The sequence below is a fragment of the Mastomys coucha genome, unplaced genomic scaffold, assembly GCF_008632895.1.
Source record: "Mastomys coucha isolate ucsf_1 unplaced genomic scaffold, UCSF_Mcou_1 pScaffold1, whole genome shotgun sequence".
NCBI lineage: Eukaryota > Metazoa > Chordata > Mammalia > Rodentia > Muridae > Mastomys > Mastomys coucha.
Window position 1 is genome coordinate 28,234,384 of NW_022196891.1, and position 26,033 is coordinate 28,260,416.

At 46.5% G+C, this 26,033-nt stretch overlaps 1 protein-coding gene across 2 annotated transcripts in view; it reads left to right on the top strand.

Moving 5' to 3' along the window:
* Window positions 1-26,033, top strand: part of Pm20d1 (peptidase M20 domain containing 1) — a 27,062-nt gene extending 1,029 nt beyond the window's left edge. The window contains exons 2-14 of one of the 2 annotated variants that reach the window (XM_031381966.1): window positions 194-280; window positions 2,729-2,961; window positions 3,360-3,446; window positions 3,928-4,061; window positions 4,347-4,466; window positions 5,704-5,779; window positions 6,241-6,302; window positions 6,555-6,633; window positions 9,355-9,426; window positions 15,378-15,546; window positions 17,175-17,274; window positions 19,440-19,564; window positions 25,260-26,033. In XM_031381966.1, the coding sequence (XP_031237826.1) occupies window positions 194-280; window positions 2,729-2,961; window positions 3,360-3,446; window positions 3,928-4,061; window positions 4,347-4,466; window positions 5,704-5,779; window positions 6,241-6,302; window positions 6,555-6,633; window positions 9,355-9,426; window positions 15,378-15,546; window positions 17,175-17,274; window positions 19,440-19,563 (1,343 nt within the window). In that variant the 3' untranslated portion in view covers window position 19,564; window positions 25,260-26,033. Of the gene's footprint in view, window positions 1-193; window positions 281-2,728; window positions 2,962-3,359; window positions 3,447-3,927; window positions 4,062-4,346; window positions 4,467-5,703; window positions 5,780-6,240; window positions 6,303-6,554; window positions 6,634-9,354; window positions 9,427-15,377; window positions 15,547-17,174; window positions 17,275-19,439; window positions 21,664-25,259 lie in introns of those variants that run through there. The other variant, XM_031381958.1, reaches the window with a different exon arrangement.

Below are 26,033 nucleotides of genomic sequence, written 5' to 3' on the forward strand. Positions count from 1 at the left end.
CTTCATTCCTACCTTCCTCCTCCTCCTTTTTGGTTTTGGTCTTGCCTTCTGTTTAGGACAGTTTCCTGCTCCTCCAAGGTGCTAGGATTACAGCCTTGCACTACCACATTCAGCTATGGTTTCAGACTTTTATCAGAAACACGCAACCTCTATCAACCTTAATCCTCCATCTCTGACCGCTGAATCCCCACAGGTGCCATCCGGATTCCCACAGTGTCTTTCAGCCACGAGAAAGCCAACACCACAGCCCTCGCTGAGTTTGGAGAATACATTCGCAAAGGTCAGCTACAAACTAAGGGCTAAGGGTGGCAGACATACACTGGAGATTTTGTCTTTGACAGGCAATAAGGAGATATATTTTGTCATAAATAGAAGACAGTCACCTTCTCTGAGGTTGCCCTTTACTTTTTAGCTTTTGAAAAACTAACTGTGGGCTTGGGGTTTAACTCGCCAACCTTTTCCCTAAATATGTATCAGTTAATGAACTCTACCATTAACAGGCAACACAAGGGATTCACTCTCTTGTGCAAATGTCTAGAACTCTGTCCCAGCACTTTCGCCCCGACTACCCTATACATTCATGTGCCATGCAGACACTCCACCTAGTGGGCTCCATTTACAGTAATTATTAACACATTCCTAAGGCCTGCCAGTAATGTGAATAGTCTGCCCTGAGAACATCCATACCTGCATATAGAAGTATGCCTGGACAGAGCAGTTTTTGTCTCCACAAAACACAGGCTAGAAATGCTCTTTTCTTTCCTCATGATGGCATCATTTATAATATCCTAAAACACAAACGACCACGCATTCAGCATTACACAAATGGCCAATTAAAGCATACATAGTTCATGGGCTGGGCAGATGAGGGCTCGGTGGTTAATAGCACTGACTGCTCTTCCAGAGAACCTTGGGTTTAATTCCCAGCATCCGCGTGCTGACTCACAACCACCTGCACCTCCAGTTCCAGGGGATCCAACACCCTCTTCCACTCTCCACAAGCACTAGGCACACACATAGTACACTGACATACAATCAGGCAAAACACACACATATTTTTTAAAGTAAGTAATAAGGATAATTTTTAAAATATTAAACACAACTGTCCATATCCATGGATTTTATATGTATGGATTCAATCAACCTTTGATTGAAAATATTTTAAAAAGAAGAGGAAGAAGGAGAAGGAGGAGGAGGAGGAGGAAGAGAAGAAGAAGAAGAAGAAGGAGAAGAAGAAGAAGAAGAAGAAGAAGAAGAAGAAGAAGAAGAAGAAGAAGAAGAAGAAGAAGAAGAAGAAGAAGAAGAAAAGGCAGCTAGACATGGTGGCTCATACCTGTTATCCAAGAACTTGGAAGGCTGAGGCAGGAGGATCATGGGTTTCTAAATTCATGGTGAAAGCCTGCCACAAAACAAAACAAAAACAAAAACATAAAAACTTGCTCTGCTAGATAGTTTAATGTCAGCTTGACACAAGCTAAAGTTGTGAAGAGAAGAGAACATCCATCAAGAAAATGCTCCAGAAAATTGGGCTGTAGATAAGCCTATGGGGCATTTTTCTTAGTGATTGATGGGAGAGGGCCCACCCCACTGTGGGTGGGGCCACTCCTCAGCTGGTGGTCCTGGATTCTATCAGAAAACAGACTGAGCAAGCCTCACTCCTCCTTGGCCTTTGCATCAGCTCCTGCCTCCAGGTTTTGGCCCTGTTGGAGACCCTGTCCTGACTTCCTTCACTAATGAACAGTGGTAAAAGAAATGTAAGCTAATTAAACCTGTTCCTGCTCCAGTTGCTTTGCTCATAGTGTTTCATCACAACAATTGTAGCACTAAGACACTTGCATATGGCTCTGTCTCTCTGTCTGCCCCACCCCCATCTGTTTTGTTTTGGGGACAGGGTGTTATTGTGTGGCCCCAACTAGCCTTCAGCTAAGGTCCTCCTCCCTCAGCCTCCTGAGCCCTGGGACTGCAGGCACATGCCCATGAAGTTTTCTTAAAAGAAAAAGATCTTAGAATTTTGTACATAGTGATCATGTTTACCTCTGAATAATTTGGATATTAGAAACTATTACATTCCTATTTTAACACAACCCTCCTCTGTAAAACTGTCAACGTGTGATAGCATATTGGGCTAGAATGAGTCAGATCCTGAGCTATTACCCATAATGTGTGTGTATATGTGTGTGTGTGTGTGTGTGTGTGTGTGTGTGTGTGTGTGTGTGTTTTGCCTCCATGTATGTCTATGCACTGTGTGTGTACAGACCCTTCAGAGGCTAAAGGAGGGGGTCAGATTCCCCTGGAACTGGAGTTACAGGTGGTTGTGGGTCACTATGTGGATGCTGGGAACTGAACCTGGGTCCTCTACAAGAGAAACTAATCCTCTTAACCTCTGAACCATCTCTCCGGCCCCTAATGGTACAGTTGTAAATAGCATATTAAAATAGGAGGGGTTGGATCCTGGAGGGAATGTCTCTGTGTGTGTGTATATACAGTATATTGCATATATATTATATATCTACACATATGTATTAAAATGTATATACATATATGGAAGAGGAAGTTTAGCAACCGAATAGACAGATCAGAATTTAGATCTAAGGGGCATTCATATTCAAAAAAAAAATACAGAAAGCAAGAAAAAGAAAAGACTTGGGAACAGGAACTGGTAGGGAAAGAGAAAGAAACTGCCCCATGGCCCTGGCTTGCTTACTGACTCTCCTCCTTCCTCCTCAAGCTTTCCCTACAGTGTTCCACAGCTCCCTTGTCCAACATGAAGTCGTGGGAAAATACAGCCACCTGTTCACCGTCCGAGGCTCGGACCCGAGTTTGCAGCCCTACATGCTCATGGCTCACTTTGACGTGGTTCCTGTATCTGAAGAAGGATGGGAGGTGCCCCCGTTCTCAGGCCTGGAGCGCAATGGCTTTATCCATGGCCGGGGTGCGCTGGACAACAAAAACTCTGTGATGGTCAGGAGTGCTATGTTTATTATCTGACTTAGGGCCCATGGTTCAGTCGGGATGGGGGAATTAATTCGGCTGGTTTGGGGGAAGAAGGAGGTTATGTTGAAAGAATTGGTGGTGGAGGCCCGGATGGTAGTTATCGGTTTTTTACTCCATTTTTCTGAACCTTGATTTCTCAACCACGTAGGAATTGGGGGGCAGATGACTCTCCCTGCACAGGAGCCCTTTCAGCAGACCTTGACAAATACATGCTTTTCTTGGGTGGTAAGGGGTTTCTACAGAGCTCTGGATCACCTGAATTTGTTCTCTTGAAAGCCAGTCTATCAGATTTAGTTCCACCATCCCTGAGGAGTACCTCGACACCCAACTTAGTTAATGAGCCTTTCTCTTCTTCTGAATCTTAGTCAATCCTGTATGCTTTGGAGCTCCTGTTGATCAGAAACTACAGTCCCAAAAGATCTTTCTTCATTGCTTTGGGCCATGATGAGGAGGTAAGCCACCTTCCCTGTCTTGAGGCCCCTTCCGGAGGTAGGATGCTTTACCCTGATTCAGTATGCCCATCAGTCACAGAGGTTCCATGAAATGCTATAGCCGCCTGCCAGTTTCTCTGTGTGTCTGTGCGCCAGAATCAAACGCCTGCTAATATCTAAGGCAAACAGATAGTCTGGCAATTGTACCCCAGGAAACCTAAGTTCAAAAGAAAGAGAACTGAGTTGTTTTCTTTGCAGTAATGCCCCTGGCTTTAAACCTGGGCGATCGCTTCACTGTCTAGGTCCTAGTTTCATTTCTGAAATTAGTAGGGCCCGGAGGGACTCTGACATTGAACAGTTCTGCGAGACAGTCATCTCAGTGCCTCCCACCCCCAGAATAAGACTAGGAAGGAAGGTTCTGGAGCGACAAGAGAATCTGCATTTGCTGTCTCTGTCTGTTTCTGGCTGAGAAAGACTGTGGCTTGGGGATTTCTGTTCACAGGTGTCTGGGACAAAGGGGGCTCAGCAGATCTCAGCACTTTTACAGGCAAGGGGTGTCCGGCTAGCCTTCCTTGTGGACGAAGGGAGCTTCATCATGGAAGGCTTCATTCCGAACCTCAAGAAGCCGGTTGCCATGTAAGTGGAGCACCCCACCTTCTACCCTTTGAAGGGTTCTCGCTCCATCTGAGGTAAACGCAGCCTGCCAATGGGAAGGCATGCTCAGATATATCTGTTGTACCGTTCTCTCTCCTTTTCAACATGTCCTGGCTTCTTCTAGTGTTGGGTTTTTTTTTTTTTTTCAAAGCAGCAAGAAGCTGACCTCCCAGAACCACCAGACCATCATACAGGTGGACCTGTGGGTCTGCGGAATAACTTGTCGGGGAGGCGGTCCGAGGATTCACCTCTGATCCTCTCCCATAGGATTTCAAACACCGAGAAGGGTGCTCTTGACCTCATGCTGCAAGTGAACATGACTCCAAGCCACTCTTCAGCTCCCCCAAAGGAGACGAGCATTGGCATCCTCTCTGCCGCTGTCAGCCGGTAAGCAGGTCCTGGCTCTGCTCCCAGGATGGCCTTGGATGGAAGACGGGGCATTTACCCACTCTGAGACTGAAGAGCCTGCCTGTGCTTCCTGCCCTGAAGTTGGCCTGGGGAGAAGAGGTGCAGGCTACAAGAGGGACAGCGCCACGAATACCCACCAATACAGTCCTGGGATCAAAAAAAAAAAAAAAAAATCTATCAGTAAAACTAGAAGAGATACAGGAACCAGTTGACAAAAACCATGCCAAAGCCTTAGGCTAGTAGACCAAAGCCTAGCCAAGCAGTTGGCCGTGACTAGTAAAACTGTCTAAATTCTCCAACTGCTCTGGCAGGAGGACAAAGATAAATAAGGGACAATGACTGTGGATGAAGAGTCAGGGTTTGCAAGAGCAGCACTAACTATGTCTAGGTTCTCTTAGCAAAGTAAAAAGAAGTGTGCTATCTGGTTTTATCAACTTGACACAATCTAGAGTCACTGGAGAGGAGGAAGCCTCAACTGAGAAAATGCCTCCATACGTGTTGGTTGTATGAAAACCAGGAGGGCATTTTCTTAATTAGTGGTTGATGTGAGAAGACCTACTCCATTTGGAGTGGTATTACCCCTGGGCTGGCCGTCCTGGGTGCTATAAGAAAGCAGGCTGAGCAAGCCATGAGAAGGAGTAAGCCACTAAGCAGCACCCCTCCAAGGTCTCTGCATCAGCTCCTGCCTCTAGGTTCCTGCCATGTTTAAGTTCCTGTCCTGACTTCCTTCCATGATGGACTGTGATGTGGAAGTGTAAGCCAAATTAACCCTTTCCTCCCCGAGTTGCTTTTGGTCAAGGTGCTTCATCAATAGTTAACCCTAACCAGAATGGAGAGCTGTGTTCATCCAGATAGTGAATGAATAGCCACCATGTAGCAAGGCTTTGTGTGAGGGAATACAGTCAAAACATAAGATGGCCCTTGTCCTAAGGAAGGCCCAGTTGGTAGAGTAGACAGGCAGTCCTGGCACAATTTAGTAAGCACCGTGAGACTGGACGCAGGGTGCAGAGAAGCAGTATAAAGGCAGGACATGGTCCTGACTTACACCTGTGACCAGGGAAGGAGCTCTGGTTCCTCAGGTCAGGTTGGTGGGGGTGGCAGGCAGGCTCATGCCTGAGCAAGGTTGTCAAAACCTTTACCCATCTCCCTTATCTTCAAGATGCTGACCTTGGTCTGGGAGAGGCCCGAGATCCTGAGAACTCTGTTTCTCTTCCAGACTGGAGAAGACACCAATGCCGAACATGTTTGGAAGTGGGCCATTGGAGAAGACATTGAAGCTACTGGCAAACGAGGTGTGGGAGGAACCTTGCATGCTCCTGGCAAGCTATGGAGGAAGAGCAGAAAGGGGATGGAGAAGGAGCTGTAGAGTAATGAAAGGGCCTCTGTGTCAGTCGGGTCTCCGTCCATTCTCACCTATTCCCAGCCAGCCGCTGGGCCATTAAGGGGCTTGCTGTCTGAAGTTCATGGGACATAGCTGAGGCCCTACAGCCTAGCATTCCCCAGTCCCCTTGAGAGCTGGCTCCCACTCATCCTTCAGGATGCTGAGCAATTGTTCCAAATACTCAGATACGCCCACCCAGGTGGGAAAATGCCTCACTCCAGCTTCATGCAGACTGGGCCAGCTGACCTCAGTGGGGACTTGAGCTCTGAGGGCCCCGAGGTAGGCCTGAAGTAGAGAGACTCGGGCCTCAGCAACAGCATCCCCGCTCTGCTGGCCCACTTCCTCCTGCTAACCTTCTTCCTTCCCTTTCAGTTTTCCTTCCCTGCCAATATGGTCTTGAGGAACCTGTGGCTATTTCGTCCCATTGTGAGCAGGTAATAGATTACGTTTATTCCTCTAAATCTCTCACCTCAAATATCCGCTCCCAAGCCCCATGCCTTGGCTTCCCTGGCCTGACTGTTCATCCCTTGGCTACAGACACTTCATGTTGTTAATGTATATATAGCTCATGTCTCTCTTGGGCTTGAAGATCTCTAAAGTTTAGGAAAGAGAGTGAAATCCCAAGCTTTCCTTTCTCTCCACTGCACAGTTCTTCCTGGTGTCTAACCATGGCCTTTTTGGTTCAGGCTAATGGAGAGGAATCCCATAACAAATGCGCTGGTCAGAACAACCACAGCCCTCACCATGTTCAATGCGGGCATCAAGGTAAGGTGATCGGTTCCTCTAGCTACGCCTGCACTTCTATCCCTTGGCTTTATCTGGGGCCTTTCCCTTCCTGCTGTGGCCAGTGTGAATAACAGGAAGGACCACCGCTGTCCCCTGCCACTCTTCCTTGCTATCAGTGGGATAAGCCTCAAGAGCAAAGGCTCCAGCAGAGGCCCACAGGCCACTGAGAGTGCTGGTCACATCGATCTATGTATGTGTAGAGGGAGTTGGGTCTCCTAACCCATGCCCTGAATAACACCACTTGTTTTATATTTCCCTAGCACTTTGGTCATATGCACTAAAACTTTCAAACCTCCTTTACCATTAAAGGTCTCTTTCTCTCTCTCTCTCTCTCTCTCTCTCTCTCTCTCTCTCTCTCTCTCTCTCTTTCTCTTTTATTCACTTTTTTTTTGGTAGTGCTATGCCCTTCTACCCGGTCAGAGCTCTACCCCCGAGTGAGATCACCAGCCAAGTAATCCCTTTTTTTTTATTTTTTTAACATCTTTGTTTTTAAAGATTTATCCACCAAATTAATTCAATGGATGATTAATGTATGTTCAAAGAGATACTCGCTTGCCACTTATAAAATCTATATCTTCTCCCAAAATCTGCCTCAGTAACTATAATTTCTATAGGAGTCTCCTTTCCTAGAATTAAGAATCACTAATGGGGGGGGGGGGGGGGGGGGGGGGCTGGAGAGATGGCTCAGCAAGTAAGAGCACCGACTGCTCTTCCGAAGGTCCTGAGTTCAAACCCCAGCAACCATATGGTGGCTCACAACCACCCGAAATGAGGTCTGAGGCCCTCTTCTGGTGCGTCTGAAGACAGCTACAGTGTACTTATTTATAATAATGAATAAATCTTTAAAAAAAAGGGGGGGGGGCTAGAGAGATGGCTCAGTGGTTAAGAGCACTGACTACTCTTCCGAAGGTCTTGAGTTCAAATCCCAGCAACCGTATGTAATGAGATCTGATGCCTTGTTCTGGGGTGTCTGAAGAAAGCTGCAGTGTACTTACATATAAGTAAAGAGATCTTTAAAAAAAAAAAAAAAAAGCTGGGTGGTGGTGGGGCACGCCTTTAATCCCAGTACTTGGGAGGCAGAGGCAGGCGGATTTCTTAGTTCAAGGCCAGCCTGGTCTACAGAGTGAGCACCAGGACAGCCAGGGCTACACAGAGAAACCCTGTCTCGAAAAACCAAAAAAAAAAAAAAAAAAAAAAAAAAAAAAAAAAGAACCACTAGTCTGATAAGCTCTGATTCTAGAAAGACAGTATTTTGTTTTCAGTAAGTTGGCCCATTTGCAGTTGTTTAGTAGCGGGCATCTCTTGTTACTGGACCAAGCCTATCCAATGTAGGCACGGACCCTACATTGAAGAAACTTAGACCCACCCCTAGCCTTCAGTGTCATCAGCACACTCCAGGGGCCATCATTTTCCAGACTACTACATGATCTGGAGAAACTGTACTAACCCGGAATCCAAGTTTGATTTGGGTTTGAAGTTTTGTTTTGTATGCAGTGTTTCACTGTGTAGCCCTTGCTAGCCTACAACTTGTTGTGTAGATTGGGTTGGCCTAAAACCCACAGATACCTGCCCACCTCTGCTTCCTGAGTGCTGTTGATAAAGGCGTGTGCCACGCACCCAGTCCCAGGCTTGCTACAAGTGGATGATGCCTCCAAGTTTACTTCTAGCATAGCAAACTTGGCCCGACCCAGATTATCTTCACCAGCTGCTCTTCCAAATAGTCATGTATCTCCAGCTAGGCACCAATATATTAGTCCTGTGCTCTTGCATTTGACCTGTGGTTTTCTCTCTATGGAACTCATGGGGGACTCCATTTAATTCTACTAGAGCTCTGTAAGCAGCATTGCCCCCTAAATGTCAGCTGGGAAAGCCTAGGCACAGTGAGGTAGCGGATACTCAAAAGCCACACTGCCAGTTTGTAAATAACCCAGTGCATTCCTGTACCCGGTGCTTTTGGCTTTCTTAGCAGTCCACAAAAAGATAAAGGAAATCTCTCTTAAGTCATAGAGGAAATGGCCCTGTGGCCTATCTACTCCAACTAATCATAGGTTCAGACAAAAACAATTGGCAGATTTTTGTAACCAGACATGTAAAACAATCACCGCTGTGTTCCCTTCGGGGATTAAACACAGCATACTATGGCCGGGCGGTGGTGGCGCACGCCTTTAATCCCAGCACTCGGGAGGCAGAGGTAGGTAGATTTCTGAGTTCGGGGCCAGCCTGGTCTACAGAGTGAGTTCCAGGACAGCCAGGGCTACACAGAGAAACCCTGTCTCAAAAAAACAAAACAAAAACAAAAAAAACCACACAGCATACTATGGTAGAGGCCTTGAGACTCTGGGTATCCCACCACAAATAAGCACTAATGCTAGCAAAAATGGCCAGGGGTCCTGGGAACAAGCACACAGAAGCCTCCCAGTGGCACAGAACAGAGTCATCTAGGCAGTTGCAAGGAGAGCGGTCCTGCTCTGAACTGCTCTGTGATTCCCTCCAGGAACCATTAAGTACAAAGAACTCATCTAAAGCAGAGACCCTAAAAGTGAAAGTAATGGCAGGTGGAGGGTTGGGAGAAGACACGGGCAGACTCCAGGTTAAACCAGAGAGCAACTGCTTCTGCTCCTCCTGGCGATAGCTGGTGTTTCCTGAGCAGGGGCCAGCTATGGACGATGTTCAGATGAGATAACATGGTTCTCTGTCTAGGTGAATGTCATCCCTCCGTTGGCTCAGGCTACAATCAACTTCCGAATTCACCCTTCACAGACAGTACATGAGGTATGTACTTATGCTCCAAAGAGCAAGTCCAGCATCAAGAAGTAGGACCCTCAATACCTAAGGTTTGATTTTGGTTTTGGTTTTGGCTTTGATTTGAAAAGTCCCAATGCACCAACTACATAAGATGGCAGACATCTGGTTTGGGAAACAAATACAAATCTTTAGAATGGTTTGTGAGATTGCTGTGTACTTGGTACCATCGTTAGGTAGACAGATTCATGCACTCACACCACCCAGTAAGGTAGGAACTATACTGTCCTCACTCAGCTAGGGAAAACTGGGGTGTGGTGCAACTGAGTGGCTTATCAATGTGCCTATGAGTACATATCCAATAATCCATCTCCAGGGGCTGTTTCCTTCTGTAACTCTTTACTGCTGCTGTAATAATCAGAGGCAAACAGATTCCCGCAGGGCCACTACAAAGCCACCTCGAAGGTCCCACAGTCTTTTCTTATTAATAGAAATTCAAGCTGGGGTTAAGGACCATTAAGATGTTGCTAAGAAGCTGGGCGGTGGTGGCGCATGCCTTTAATCCCAGCACTTGGGAGGCAGAGGCAGGCGGATTTCTGAGTTCGAGGCCAGCCTGGTCTACAGAGTGAGTTCCAGGACAGCCAGGGCTACACAGAGAAACCCTATCTCAAAAAACCAAAAAAAAAAAAAAAAAAAAAAAAAAAAAAAAAAAAAAAAAAGATGTTGCTAAGAATATGGTGTTAAGGCCAAAGAGTAGGGTAAATGGGAAAGTAAGTGGAGTTTGAGAGCAGCCTAGGCTAGAGGCTTTGCCTCAAAAACAACAGCGCATATGAACAGCACTAAATTAATTCAGCGGGGTGTGGGTGGGTGTGTGTGTATGTGAAACAATGATAAGGAATAAGAGGCCATGAATGTTTGAAAGAATATGGGTATATGGGAGGAGTTAGAGGGTAGAATGATATAAATATAGTACTCGTATGAAATTCTCAACAACAAAACCAAGTAGATCAATGAAGAGCAGCAGGAGCTGGGGAAATGGCTCAGTAGGAAGTGCTTGTAGTGTAAGCCTGAGGGTCTCGGTGTGGATTCCACACCCACAGAAAAGCCAGGCAAGCGGTGCTCCTCTGTAAGCCAGCACTTGGAGAGCAAGATGGGGGGGGGCAGGATCCTTGGGGCTTGCTGGCTACTGGTCAGTCTAGCTGTGTTGGTGAGCTCTCAGACCAGTATGAGATGGAGCGTGTGTTTAGCCCGAGTGCTTGGGAGACAAAGGCAGGTTAAAAACCCTGAGTTCAAGGCCAGCCTAGTGTATATAGCAAATTCCAAGCCAGCTGTCTAAGTCAGTATTCTATTGCTGTGAAGAGACACCACGCCACAGCAAACTCTTATAAAAGAAAGTGTTTGCTTATAATTCAGAAGTTCAGTCCAGCATGGCAGTCTCCAGGCAGACTTAGTGCCAGGGAGACAGAGCTGAGAGTTCAACATCTGGATCCAATCACCAGGAAGAGAGAGACACTGGCCCTGCCTTGGGCTTTTGAAACCTCAAAGCTCATCCCCAGTGACTTACTTCTAACCCTTCTAAGTAGTGCCGCTCCCTGATAACCAAACATTCAAATATATGAACCTACGGGGGCCGTTCTTATTCAAACCACCACACAGACAAGACTGCACAGTGAGATCTTGTGTCAAAAATAAAATGAGTCAGGCAGTGGTGGTGCATGCCTTTAATCCCAGCACTTGGGAGGCAGAGGCAGGCGGATTTCTGAGTTCAAGGCTAGCCTGGTCTACAGAGTGAGTTCCAGGACAGCCAGGGCTACACAGAGAAACCCTGTCTCAAAAAACCAAAATAAAATAAAATAAAATAGAATAAAATAAAATAAAATAAAATAAAATAAAATAAAATAAAATAAAATAAAATAAAATGAAAGGGCAGAGAATAGAGAAAGACACCCAACATCATCAACCTCTGATCTGTACATTACGTGTGTGTGTGTGTGTGTGTGTGCGCGCGCGCGCGCGCGCGTGCGTGTGTGCACTTGCCACTTATAAAATCTATACTCACACTCACACACACACTCAAAATGACAATAAAAACAAAATGAAAAAAGGGCAAGCCAACACCTGGGTGGATAATACATTCTAGGATACAGTAGGAACTCTGATCCTGCCCTCAAGGGTCCGACACACCTAGATTTCTATCCGATGGCTTTTAAGAGTTCTTCCTCCCATATAAGAGTCATCTGTCCCTGTACAAGGAGGGAGGTGCATTCCTCAGACTCAGGAGTTGAGGAGCAGCCTGCCTGGCCCCTGGGGGGAAGGGGACTGAGCTCAATGTGAATCCTGGAATCAGCTGCTTTCCGTCAGGTGCCAACCTTGTCCCCTCCCGGGAGGGAGGCCAGCCCACAGGACCAGGAAATCACTGGATTTCCTCCACTGAGCTTTCCACCAGTTTTTTTTTTTTTTTTCCACCCCATTTTAACTCTATCCTTTTCCAAAAGCTGTTTCCCACCAGCTCAAGCTTTCATCTTCCTGGTTCTGGCACTTTCCCCTCCTGACCACAGAGGCCTTCCCTCCCTCCTGGTCAGATCTGATGACACCTCTGGAATCCCCTGGACTCACCCTGGCCACATGCCCCAGTGAGAGATGGAAAGTCTCCATCCATTTTAGAAAACTCAAAGGACCCATTTGTCCTGGTCACTTCTCTCTCTTGTCCGGGGCCACATGCTCAGAGTGTCATGCCGGATCCAGCGGGCGCCACAATTCTCTTCTTCCATCTACTCTTGCCTACAGTCTAGAGGTAGGTGGCTAGGGCCACACACTTGCTAGGCAAGGGCCCCCCATTATATCCCCAGCCTCTCCCCACTTTTTCCCACTTTGTTATTTTGAAACGGGGCCTTGCTAAGTTGCCCAAGCTGGCCTTGAACGTTTCATCCTTCTACCTTAGCCTCCAAAGTAGATAGAATTATAGGCCTGTAGTCCTGGGCCCAACTAGACATTCTTCTGAGTTCTTGGGATAGTGGTGGGCAAGAAAGACAAGATTCCCATTCTAATGGTACCTGTGGTCCAGGTCCAGTGAGAAGAGACAGCAGCTGGAAGGAATCGAATAAATAAGGTAACATAAATGGTATAAGGTAACCAGCTGCTGTGTCACGAAGTGATTGTGCAGTGGCAGAGGGGACATAAGCAGAGTTAAGTGCCATGGCAGTGGTGTGTTGACTTGAGCATATAGGCATGCATCCCTACTCCCTGTTAATTTATTTATTCACTTTACATCCCAATCAAGACAAGGTCTCCTCGTGTAGCCCCCACTGGCCTGGAACTCACAGGTCCTCCGGACCTCTGCTGGAGTCAAAGGTATATGCCTTTATCCCTGCCCTCAGGAGGCTGATGCCAGATGGTAAATTAGAGGCCACTTTGAGCTATAATAGTTGTTTGTCTGTTTGTAATAGACACAACCCCTCCAGCAGTGATTAGAGACACAATAATGGGAGGAGGAAACTATATCAGTGGGGAGAGAGATCTCCAAGGTTACCCTTCTAGTTCTCAGTCTACAGCCCCGGCACATTCCCACAGTCTGTGGTGTCCTCTTGCGTGTAGAGTTACGTTCCTATCTCATGAGTGTTATGTTTGTTGAAAGTAAGAACGTTGACTAAAAACTCGGTCAAGTCTTCATGGTTGTAAGTCCAGCTTCCATCCAGCTGTGTAGGCTCCTTACTGGAAAACCCATGACAGGCAGTCAGCAATATATACCATTCCATTGTTTAGCAACCCAATTATGACTACCTTCTTTGTGATAAGTGTGAGGGATGGCTTTCTGTAACACCTAACCGCATTCCTTTCCCTCATACTGTGCTTATGGTACGAAGAAGAACGTAACCATGGAGAAGAGTCTCAACCCTTGGTGACAGTTGAGCAAGCAAAGGTACAGAGAGTCTGGACCTTGCCTGAAGTCACACCACTGAGAGTAACTATATGAAGCAGAACATTTTTGTCGTGCCTTTCCCCCCACCCCCATCCTTTCCACCCTAGGACTATCTCTTGCCTCTTCTCTACCAGTTCTGTATCCTCTCTTCAGATTCAACACCAGACTGTCCATCTAAGATGAATGCTTTCCTGATCTTTGCCTCCTGTTCTGGTTCTGCTCAGGATACAGTAGTGTACCTGATAGACACCAAGCCCCGCACTCCTAACTGCATACAACGGGCAAGGCGCTTAGTGACACAGTACCTGTTAGTTAGTTATTTAGTTGATTTTTGTTTTTTACAGCTTAAGTGTTCTACATTTATTACTTTTTACTTGCTCAGTATTGTAGATAAAGGGAATGGGGGTGACATAGCTCCTGCTTTTGAATCTTCCTAAAGGGAATCCATCTTCATATCTTCTTCAGTTTCTAGACGTAGAACCCTCCTGGAGTGACCTGAAGCAAGAAAAGCAGGCCCAGCTCCTATCTACTGCCTAAGGGATGACTTAGGAGCCTTTTTCCCTGGGTTAAAAATGTGTGTGAAAGCCGGGCAGTGGTGGCGCACGCCTTTAATCCTAGCACTTGGGAGGCAGAGGCTGGTGGATTTCTGAGTTTGAAGCCAGCCTGATCTACAGAGTGAGTTCCAGGACAGCCAGGGCTACATAGAGAAACCTTGTCTCGAAAAACTAAAAAAACAAAACAAAATTAAAAATGTGTGTGAAGAATGTGGGGGAGGTGTGTATTTTTTTTAAGGTACTGACTTGAGCCTAGGGCCTTGTGCATGCTAGACAAGCATTAGACAAGCATTCTGCTATCGAGCCACACCCACAGTGGATTCGGTATTGGGAGCATTGGGGATACTAGTGGCCAGGTAAAATTGATCTGAATGAAAATGAGTTCTTTTTTTTGGGAGGGGGGGTTCAAGACAGGGTTTCTCTATGTAGCCCTGGCTGTCCTAGAACTCACTCTGTAGACCAGGCTGGCCTCAAACTCAGAAATCCACCTGCCTCTGCTTCCCAAGTGCTGGGATTAAAGGCATGCACCATCGCCCCTGCGAAAATGAGTTCTTATAACCCTCCCCCGACTCCCTGAAGGGCATTGGGTTTGATTCCAATTCGGTTCTGAGCTAAAGGTGGGAACCTTCACTGCTCTCTCCAGATGTGGCCTCTAGCACACTTCTAAGGGGCCATTGGCCTAAGAGGAGTACTTCAAATAGTGCCCCCATTCGGGTGATCTCCAGCTGTGAGGTTCCCACCAAGAGCAGCGGCTTCAAACCAACCAACATGCTTGATATTGAGCTTTTTGTCATCTATCTGACTGGATTGGGGACCACTGTAAGCCTCCTGGTCCATTTCTTCATGTGACCTGAGCCTCGGGGGACTGGTCTGTACTCTCCTAGGACAAGGGATTTCATTGGCTTCCCTCTAGTCACCTCAGGCTCAATTTTCTGGGAATTTCCTCATGGTCCCTCTCAAGAAAAAGAGGCAAAGGAGGAAAAACTTCAACTCCAGGTCCCCACTGATCATGGGTGTATGCAGAGCTCAGCTTTGTGGCTCAGTGTATTTGACATCTATGCTGCAGCTCATGGGGGGTGGGGGGAGAGGACCATGTGGTGTGACTCTGTGGTGAACCCTCCAAGACTCTCAGGTTGGAGCAGGCTCACCCCTTGAAATGACTGAGATTCCCATCCTGCCATCTCTTATACTTTACCATAGCCATGGCTCACAACCCCAGGGCGGGTAAAAAACCAGTTTCCAGATTAGTTTCCCATCTGACTCATAGCTGTAAGACAATCCCCTCAAACACTTAGCTGAATTCTGCAATGCTTTCTAGGAAGTGCCAGCTCTCACATCACCCACAGCCAGGCAATAAAGGCTAGGGTTCTACTGTAAAAAAAAAAACAAACAAAAAACTAGCCAGCTCTTTCTCTAAACTCCAGAGTGCTGCTCCGCTGTAACAAAAGATGTGACTTAGGTGCTGAGATGGCAGATCAACTCTAACCCTCTTTGTTCCTACACTGAAGGTCCTAGAACTTGTCAAGAAGACGGTGGCTGATGACAGAGTCCAGTTGCATGTGTTGAGATCCTTTGAACCCCTGCCCATCAGCCCTTCTGATGACCAGGCCATGGGCTACCAGCTGCTTCAAGAGACCATACGATCTGTCTTCCCGGAAGTCAATATCATCGTCCCCGGTAATGGCTTCATCAGCTGTGGCTGGGGGGTGGGTGATAGCTGGGGCTACTTCCTCTCTGATACCCCCAATACAGCCCATTCATCCTGGAAACAGCTGGCTGCTTCTGTCCCTGGAAATGTATTTGCCCCTTGAGGTGGAAGCAAAAACTCAAACAGGAAAGGAACAAAAACAATAAATTAGTTGAATGTGAGTACTTGCTTAACCTAGGCCAGCAATGATCTATGCCTCTCTGACATCAAGAGGGGACTGGCTTAGAATATACCTCTCCTGGAGGAGTTACCTCCCCACCATCCTAGAATAACAAGCAGGTCAGCAGCTGGACTCAGAATATCAGCCCAGAAAAACCTCTAAGCCCATGACATTCCCATCAACCCTGCTCCGCTTCCGTCTAATGCCCGCAGGTCCCTATGACTTCCCCATCCTCTAACATACTGTCCCAAGCTGGCAGTGGTTCTCCTAGGGAACTTCATAAAATTTAAAACACCTACTGTGAGAACCAGAGTCTGGAGATGTTCACAGAAAGCCAGAAATAAACCTACATAGAAGGTCTTGGACACAGGATTTCATCTTCACTCACGTCCACAAATTGGGACCAGAGATTTGGAAATCAGTCAGTCATCGCTGTGCCAAAAACCCTCTGGGAGAATCTTTCCGAAAGGCAGATTCTAGTTGGATCTTGAATCTCACCGTCTGTGTCCTCCTGTCTCAGCCTCAAAGGCTCCCTTCATCCCTTTCACACCACCAGCCATAATCCCATTAACAGGATCAGGCTGAGACAGAGGTAGAAAAAATCAACAGGAAGAAATCCACGAAGCACAGAATTAGACCCAGGTACCCATTTGAAGTCAGAAGAGGGAAATAGAACAAAGCACTAAATACCATCTTGAGTCATTTCACCACACATGCGATGATTCTGGGAATGCCTTTTCCCAAAGGTCATGTCTATCCAAGGCAAATCCTAGCCCAACCAGCTGGCCTGTCCACCTTTGGGATAGTAGGAGACTACGAGGAGTTTCCTATGATTTTCCCACCTGAGCTTTGCCTTCAGGACAGAGTCATCTCTTAAAACATAGGACCAACAGAGCGTTCTGCTTCACGAGGCAGGACTGTGTTTTATCTTAGTAAAATGCCCCGCTCTGTTTACTTCTTCTGTCCTAAGTGATATGTAATAAAGGCCAGGTGATCTCTCTAGAGTCTTAATTTCTCATACAGCAAAGGGCCTGACTATGGGGATAAAATGAAAGCACTGGCCTCCCTGGGCATCATGAGATGAGAACAATTTAGCTTTGGACCACTTAGGACTATCTCACAGGGCTTACCAGGGAATTCCATGTTCCTGCTTTTGTAAGGATTTGAAAATAGGCAGCTTAGAAAATAAATATTGTAGGTGCTGGGCGGTGGTGGTATATGCCTTTAATCCCAGCACTCAGGAGGCAAAAGCAGGAAGATCTCTAAACTTAAGGCCAGCTTGGTCTACAGAGGGAGTTTCAGGACACAGAGAAACCCTATTCCCCCCCCCCCCAAAAAAAGGTCCTAATTGGCTCCCAGTCAGTCACCCAGCTTCCCTTACTTCGTTGGCTGTGATGTTCCTATAAAGTCCATTTTCTCTTCCTCTTCCCTTTCTAGGTATTTGTATTGCCAACACGGACACCCGACACTATGCCAGCATCACCAATGGCATGTACCGGTTCAACCCCATTCTCCTGAACCCTCAGGACTTCACTGGGTGAGTGGAACGTGGTTACGCAGCAAAACAGAGAGGAGGAGGTGTATCTGATTGTCCCTCCCCATTTCCGTGACTTATAGAATAGAGGAAAGCCAGCTTTAGAAGAATTAGAGAGATTATAGAAAACCGACTGGCATCATTGCTCCAGGGATTGTGGGGATAACTCCTCCCCAACGCACACTCCTCTTTGAAAAGACAGAGATCAGGTGATTGGTGAGAACTTGTTGAAAATAAGATCTTTAGGTAAAGCTGGGTGTAGCAGCCTATCATCCTAGCACTTCAGAGACTGAGACACGGGGATGGCCATTTTAAAAGGTATTTACTAATTCTTATTTTATTTATGAGTGTTTTGCTTGCATGTATATCTGTACACCACTTGCATGCATTGTCTTTGGAGGCCAGAAGAGGGCACCCAAGAACAGATGACTGTGTGCCAGACCAGGATTCAAACCCAGGTCCTTTGGAAGAGCAGACAGTTTTCTTAACTGCTGAGCCATCTCTCCAGCCCCATGGATTATCAAGTTTAAATCCAGCCTGAGTTCTGTAGCAAAACTGTCTTAGTCAGGGTTTCTATTCCAGCATAAAACATAATGACCAAGAAGCAAGGTGGGGAGGAAAGGGTTTATTCAGCTTCCATTTCCACACTGCTGTTCATCATCAAAGGAAGTCAGGACTGGAACTCAAGCAGGTCAGGAAGCAGGAGCTGATGCAGAGGCCATGGAGTGATGTTCCTTACTGGCTTGCTTCTCCTGGCTCGCTCAGCCTGCTCTCTTATAGAACCCAAGATATCAGCCCAGGGATGGCACCACCCACAAGGGGCCCTCCCCACTTGATCATTAGTTGAGAAAATACCGTACAGCCGGATTTCATGGAGATATTTTCTCAAGGGAAGCTGCTTTCTCTGTGATAATCCCAGCTTGTGTCAAGTTGACGCACACAAAGCCAGCCAGGACAACAAGCATGACAGGGAAGGAGGAAGAGCCCCTTGAAGAGTCTTTCTCCCTTTGGGAGAATGCTCACCCCTGAACCTCACTTTCCCCACCTATCAATAAGGAGACCCACCGACATTTTTTGTTTTGTTTTGTTTTGTTTTGTTTTCCGAGACAGGGTTTCTCTGTGTAGCCCTGGCTGTCCTGGTACTCACTCTGTATACCAGGCTGGCCTCCAACTCAGAAATTCACCTGCCTCTGCCTCCCAAGTGCTGGGATTAAAGGGATGCACCACCACCAACCAGCACACTGACGTTCTTTAGTAAGCAAACACATATTGAATTCAAATGTGGGCATGTTATTTGCCTTCTCAGAAGGAATACTATGGAAATCCAAAATGTGAGCACCAATTTTAACTGTCCTGTGTGACTGTTTTGTGGTTTCTTCAGCAAATTTTGACCCTTGAAATCTGGGAAGATAATTTCAATTTAGCCTTCTGCAATCTATCACAGCAGACCAGATTTCTTCACCACACCACAGGTCACTTGAAACAAGAGTGAAAGGATTTGAATGTGTAACAAGAGCACTCCACAAGCAAGTCACAGTGGTCCATGCCTTTAATCCCCAGGGCAAAGGAAACAGAGGCAGGAGGATCTCTGTGACTTCAAAGCCAGCCCAGTCTACATAGCAATCTCCCGAAGAGCTAGGACTACATAGAGAGGCCCTGTCTCAAAACATCACAGCACAGTATTCATGTTTGGGGGGTTTGTTTGTTAAAATTGAAGGTGACCCCTCTGTCTCCTTTGTGGGTTGAGCAGGAGATCTGATAGTGGGGATCCTAGGTAGAGACTTGAGAGCTGTCCTGAAATGGTACCCTTCTGCGTCCCCTTACCCCTGGTGAACAGAACCTTAGAGAAAACTCTAGCAGGAGATTCTATCCTTAGAAAAAAAGAACTAGGGGGATAATTCTCCCCGAGGAGAAACAGGCCTCAGAATAGAGGAGTGGATGAATCCCAAGAGTTTAGTCCGTATTTCCCCTACTGTTCTTGTACACGAGCACAAGTCCTTGAGAAACAACTGCTAAGTCGCAGGTAAGCTGACAGAGCTTTTTCTCGCCTTGCCCCGGCAGAAGGCCAAAGATCAGTCGTATGGGGGGATAGGGAACCGGTGCTCTGTGACAACTCTTGTGCAGTCAGATTTGACATATCTCCTCCCCTGAAATGCTTCTTCCCGCAGTATTCATGGAATCAACGAGAAGATTTCTGTTCAAAACTACCAGAACCAGGTGAAGTTCATCTTTGAGTTCATCCAAAATGCTGACACCTACAGCCAGCCAGTGCCTCATCTGCATGAACTGTGAGGCAAGGATCAAGCTGGGTGAGAGGTACCCGGCACTGGGCCAGGACTAAGGGGCGAGAGAGCTGGCATATATGAAAGGTTTGGTGGAAACCATCCTATAATTCACCTGCCTGGCTCCCTCCTCCACTCACCAGGGAATGAGGTCCCAAGAGGAAAGGGAGATGAATAGAATCTGGCCTGACTGTCCTGACATCTGCGTTCTTCCTCCGAGTGGCACCTATTGCCTTCTGGTGTGTCCTGCCTGTTGGCCTGTCTCATGCTGGTTACTAACTATTCCACTTTCCCAACTTGTCTTAACAAATAGAGATTTGGGGAAAACCTCAAGCAGGTTTTATTACTAGATAGAGTATGGACTTCGGGTACTTGAACTGGACTGTCTTCTAGAATTTCCTTCCTCCTGTCTTCTCTCCGACTCAGGAGCTGCCCCTTGGCCTCTCTCTCTTCCTACCTCTGCTTCCTTCCTCCAATCTCCAGTTCATTCCACATCTGGAGTTAAGACTCAAACTGAGAAACTCCCATGATCGCAGTCAAATAAAGGGGGTCTGTCCTCGTGAGCGTCACCTGGTCTCTGACAGGTGAGCTTGAGGTGGAGACTTTGAGAGAACCCCAGAACCTCCTGGTTCCAGAGGCTCGGGCTCTTGGGATTTTGTTCCCCTTCTCTGCCCTGTTCCTGCCACCTGCTGTTGCTGCCCCACCCCAGGAAGCACTAATCTGGGGAAGCATTTTCCTGGCACAGTGTACAGGCTGAGCTCCCAAGAGAGGAACACTCAAGATCGATCCAGCTTCTCCAGTGGTGCCCAGAACCAGCAGCGCCCTGGCCCTGGCCCTGGCATGTCCCATTTCAGAATGACCAAGGGGAAGTAGAGGATAAGGAGGGGAGGTGACTTGAGAAGCTCTTCCCTGGGCAAGAGAAGCAAGGGGAGGTAGCCTCCATTAAAGTGTAGCAGAGCTCCTGTCTTCTCTCTGGACTTCAACCCTAGGCGTATTTGAATGTGCCCAGTAGCTGCTAGGTGGGGGGCACTGGGAAGCAGCCTTTCTTGGCTCAAGGCCAGCATCGCTGCTTTGTGGATCACAAGGGAGTGGAGGTCACAAAGGGAGACACAGAAATGGAGCTTGAAAGGCTCTGTCTTTTCCCCTCTCCAGACGAGGACCTCCTGCGTCTCCCAGGGGTTTGTTTGATAGTTCTAGGTTTCCTTGCCCCCTCTTCAGAAATCCCCGTTTTCCCTCGCTCCCAAGTCCTTACCTTCCTCCCAGGACGTGAACTGTTCCCTGAGGCTCTGGCTTAGTTGTTAACATTTAGAAACAGTGTGGGGATTATTCAAGGTTTTTAGCTGCTCCTGCTAAGATTCACATTCCTACCCTCGCTCTCCCTTTTTGGCCAGTTTAGTACTTATTCAGCCTTTGTTGAAGGGCAAGCTGAAGAACAAAAAAATAATCCTTCACTTTTGTACAGAGCTCTATGAGATAGTCTTATAGACGCCTTATCTCAGCCCTATGAGCACTCTATTGTTAACTTCTTCCTACAGAGAGGAGCTCCATTATGGAAACAGTGGTTCAAACCTTCATTACCTTGCTCCTAAGCCTCGCCAGTATTCTCTGACCCTGAATCACCTATTCCCCACCGGTTTCTTATTTAATTCCCATAACTACTGTGGCATGAGTGTGTACCCCGCGTTTGTTATGTTGTAAACTTAATCATGAGAAAAGTATTCAAGGGAGGGAACCTAGCCGACTGGGGGCTTGCCTTTGTAGGGTTATTAGGATTGGGCAAGGCCGTGGGGCTGAGCTCCATCCTTGACTTAGTAATGGCTTTTTAAGGAGTGAGTTTGAGGAAATAGATGCATTTAATCTCATTTGGACAATGGACTGTGAACACATGTGTCAAAATATCATAGTACTTCACCAAATTAGAGAAAGAAAAGGGAAAAGAACAGAAGACACACAGGTTCATACATGTATTCTGCATCTTGCCATATGAAGTCCTATACCATCTCTTGCCCAAGAAGACCTATCCAACAGGGAAAAAAAACAGTGTTGCCCACATGATTTTAATGTTCCCAAGCTGTGAGCCAAAATAAACCTCCTTTCTTTATATCTCAAACTGGTTGTTGGTATTGTGTTCTTGGAGAGAAAAAAAAAAGTAACACAATTTGAATGTGCTATTGCTCCATTTTATAAAAATGAAGTCCCAGGTTTAAAAAATTGGAGGCTGCACAAGGCCATGCTGAAGTTAAGGGCAGGAGGTATCTGAACTCAAAGTCTATGCTGCTAGTTCTGAAGAGAAAAAGCCCAAGGTGGCAGGATGTTAAGGGACAGCTCTAAAACTAAAAGAAGGCCCCAATTCCCAAGCCCTGGTTCCCCAGAAAACTGTGGGGTCTGACTTATTCCTTGTGATCCCGGGAAAATGGAGACAACAAAGATTCCTCTTCATCTGAAATTAGTTCCTTGTCTGTTCCCAGGGCTGACCTCTCCCTATTCACACCTCTGCCTGTGTCTGCCAGCATGTCTGCCCAGCTCCCACTCTCTGGGTTCAGCTCTATTTTCTCTCTGAGAACAATCACACCTCTAATGAGCACAGAGTACCTGGAGAGAAGAGGATCAGAGAACTTGCTTTTTAGGATAAGCTTTCTGAAACCTGCAGTGGGAAAGAAAGGCCCTTGAAGGGTGTGATAGTTTCTATATGCTCAGCCCAGGGTGGGGAACTATTAGAAGGTGTGGCCCTGTTGAAGTAGGTGTGTCATTGTGGATGTGGGCTTTAGGATGGGGATCCTAGCTGCCTGGAAGCCAGCATTCTCCTAGCAGCCTTCCGATGAAGACGTAGAACTCTCAGCTCCTCCTGCACCATGCCTGCCTGGATACTGCCATGTTCCTGCCTTGATGATAATGAACTGAACCTCTGAACCTGTACGCCAGCCCCCATTAAATGTTGTCCTTATAAGAATTGCCTTAGTCATGGTGTCTGTTCACAGCTGTCAAACACTAACTAAGACAAGGGGGAAAGGTTCTTACTTCTGCCCTGAGAGAACCAAATACTAGTCCAGTGTCCTTGAAGGTTCCTGGAAGGGGTGGCTCAAAGCTCTAGGTACTCTGGCTAGAATTAGACTCTGCAAAGGATAAACAAGAAATCTGAGGCATTCCTCCAACCCGAACCCTACCCATCTACCAATCCCCAAATTCACCCTGAAAGGGACCCAGCCAAAGAATGTGACTGGACTATTTGGCTGCTTTATGAATTCCTTTTCCCTTCCCCCCTTCTCCCACAACACTTCCTGCTGATTGGGGGTGTCAAGTTCCTTAGGGCAAGTTTGATCTTTGTCAGGATAGCTCCAACAAGGAAACAGTAACCAGCAGCCAACAGCAGGGGGAGCAGTCACTGCTGCATCCTTCTCTAGCATTTTATCTGCAGCTGGCAAAATCACGCCCCTGCCAGAGCATGAGGCAAATCATAGTCTGCTGCTGTGGACATTCTAAAGCAGCCCCATCCCCCACACCTGGCATTAAAGCAAAACTATATTCCTATAACATTAGTATTTTTTTAAGGAACCAAAATTCTCACTACAGATGAACACCCGTACCCGTATCCCCTGACCCTAACAGACATAGCTCAAACTTTTTCCACAGATGTTGCTTCAGTCCTACCTAGGTGGGAAGGAAGATAAATATTTGTAAGCAAGATGATGGGGAAGCCAAGTGAGTAAAATTGAGCTAAAATCCTTGACTGTGATTCTTGGTTGCTAAAATCATTTAGTATTCTTTTTATTTTGGTTTTGGTTTTTGAGACATGGTCTCTCAATGTAGCCCTGGCTGTCCTGGAACTTACTGTGTAGTCTAGGCTAGCCTCAAACCCAGAGAGCATCCTGCCTCTGCCTCCTAAATTCTGGGATTAAAGGTGTATACCACCATCCCTGGCTTAGTATTCTGTTCTTTCAAAAAGAGCTGACCATTTCATTGACAGTTTTGAAAACATAAATAGCAGATGTGCAGCTGGGTCGACATGTGGGACTCCTAAAGCAGGAGCGATGTTGTGTCTGACTACACTGATGCCTTTGAATCCTTTTCCCCTGACCGGACTGCCTTGTCTAGTCTCAAGAGAAGAAGATGGGCCTAATCTTACAACAATTTGATATGCCAAGGCTAATTGATATCCATCGGAGGTCTCCCCTTTTCTGAGAAGAAGGGAAGAGAGGTGGATTCTTAGAGAATGGAGATTAGAGGGAGGGTCTAGGAAGAGAAGAGGGAGGGAAGCTACTATCTGGATGTAAAGTAAATAAATAACTTAATTTAAAAAAAAAAAAGAATGGAAAGCAGATATTCAATACCAAGCCACACAAGAAAGTGGATCATTGCCCTCTTTCTATCTGAGGGGATATGATGGTTTCTATATGCTCAGGCCAGGGAGTGGAACTACTAGAAGGTATGGCCCTGTTGGAGTAGGTGTGTCACTGTGGATGTGGGCTTTAAGACCCTCATCCTAGCTGCCTGGGAGTCAGTATTCTGCTAGCAGCCTTCAGATGAAGATGTAGAACTCTCAGCTCCTCCTGCACCATGCCTGCCTGGATGCTGCCATGTTCCTGCCTAGATGATACTGGACTGAACCTCTGAACCTGTAAGCCAGCCCTAATTAAATGCTGTCCTTATAAGAGCTGCCTTGGTTGTGGTGTCTGTTCACAGCAATTAAAAGCTAAGTAAGACAGAGTAGGCTTAACAAGCTTTCCTTTGTCTTAGCTGAGCCCTTGGACGATTCAGTGTTTCCCTGCACCAAATCCATGCCTGTCTATAGTTCACAATACCACAATCCACAAGCCTTTATGAAAGTCAGACATGGTTAACTTTTTCTTTTTCTTTCTTTTTTTTTTTTTTTTTTTTTTTTTTTTTTTTGGTTTTTCAAGACAGGGTTTCTCTGTGTAGCCCTGGCTGTCCTGGAACTCACTCTGTAAGACCAGGCTGGCCTTGAACTCAGAAATCCGCCTGCCTCTGCCTCCTAAGTGCTGGGATTAAAGGCGTGCGCCACCTCCCGGCATGGTTAACCTTTTCTGAAGACAGAGGGCATACTGGCTTTGGCAAGCACACACACCAAACTTGGAAACAAAGATTAGTGCTCCCCCCTCATCCACCTGCAAGGATGACATGGGAATTCACAAGATGGTACATATTTTTAAGATTAATTTTCCTTTATCTTTATTTTATATGTATAGGTGTTTCATGTGTATGTATGTTTGTGCACCGCATATGTGTAGTCCCTGCAGAGGCCATAGGAGGGCACTAGATCCTGCGGGACTGGAGTTATACATGGTTGTGAGTCACAATATAGGTGCTGGGAATCAAACTCTAGCCCTCTGGAAGAGCAGCCAGTGCTCTTAACCATGGAGTCCTCTTGCCATCCCCCTCATATTTTTAATGCATACCTACTTCAAAACAATTACAAGATGGGCCAAAATATTAACTATTTTAATTTATTAATTTAAAGAAAGACATAGAGCAAGATTTCCCTGGAGCGTAATCTCTCAGTAATGTATACTCGGGGCTACTAGTTGTTTCATCAGCAAGGATATCAAATGCCAAGGGACAGAGTGTTAGACACATCACGGCTATATGTGTATATATAGCTCATTCTAAAGCAAGAAGGCCAGAGCAGGTGATTCTGGAGCCCAGGTGTAAGCAAGAATACCTTATTCTATATGTGCACATCTGTTCCAGCTGAGACTTCAGAGTTGAATGTGACAGAGAATTGAGAGAATGCTAAGATGAGAGAGCAGCTGGGCACTTGAGACCTTCCGAAAACAGAAAACCCAAGCAGTGTTAGACCGGGCCTCCTACATCAGGAAAGGGAGGGAAGAGAAGTTCAGCAAAGACCCTTTCTCGGGCCCTGTCTTTTGTTCCTTCCACATAAGCCTTGTCCAGGATTTGCTATCTCCTAGGCCCTGGGATATATATCAAGGCCCCCGGTGCTGATGTAACTAGCCTGAGAAGTAAGCTGTCGCAGTGGAACAAGTGGAAACCAGAGGCGGTGCAATGGAAAACATTATGCAAATGTGAAAGTTGTTAGTCATTAGGGAGATGCAAATTTTAACTACAGCGAGAGACCACTTTATATTCACCGTAATCAAAAAAAGTGGAAAATAACAAAGGTTGGCAAGGATATAGAGTCATTGGAAGCCTCGTGCATGCGCTGGTGGGAATGTGAAATGGTATAGCAGATGTGGCGTCAGCTGTGGAAACGGTTGGTGTTTCCTCTGAAGTTAAACGGAGAATTACTGTATTACCCTTGCAGTTCCACTTCAAAGCGTGCGGTCAAGAGAAATGAAAACAACAGGTGTTCAAACACCTTTTTGTTGACCCACAAATGATATCACAGAACTTTTTAAATATAAAACCTTTTATGTATACAATTAAAAATATATACATTTCTATGCTCAAAGACTTTGTAATGTAGATTGGGAGACAAAATGAATGTAATAAAACAAGACTTTC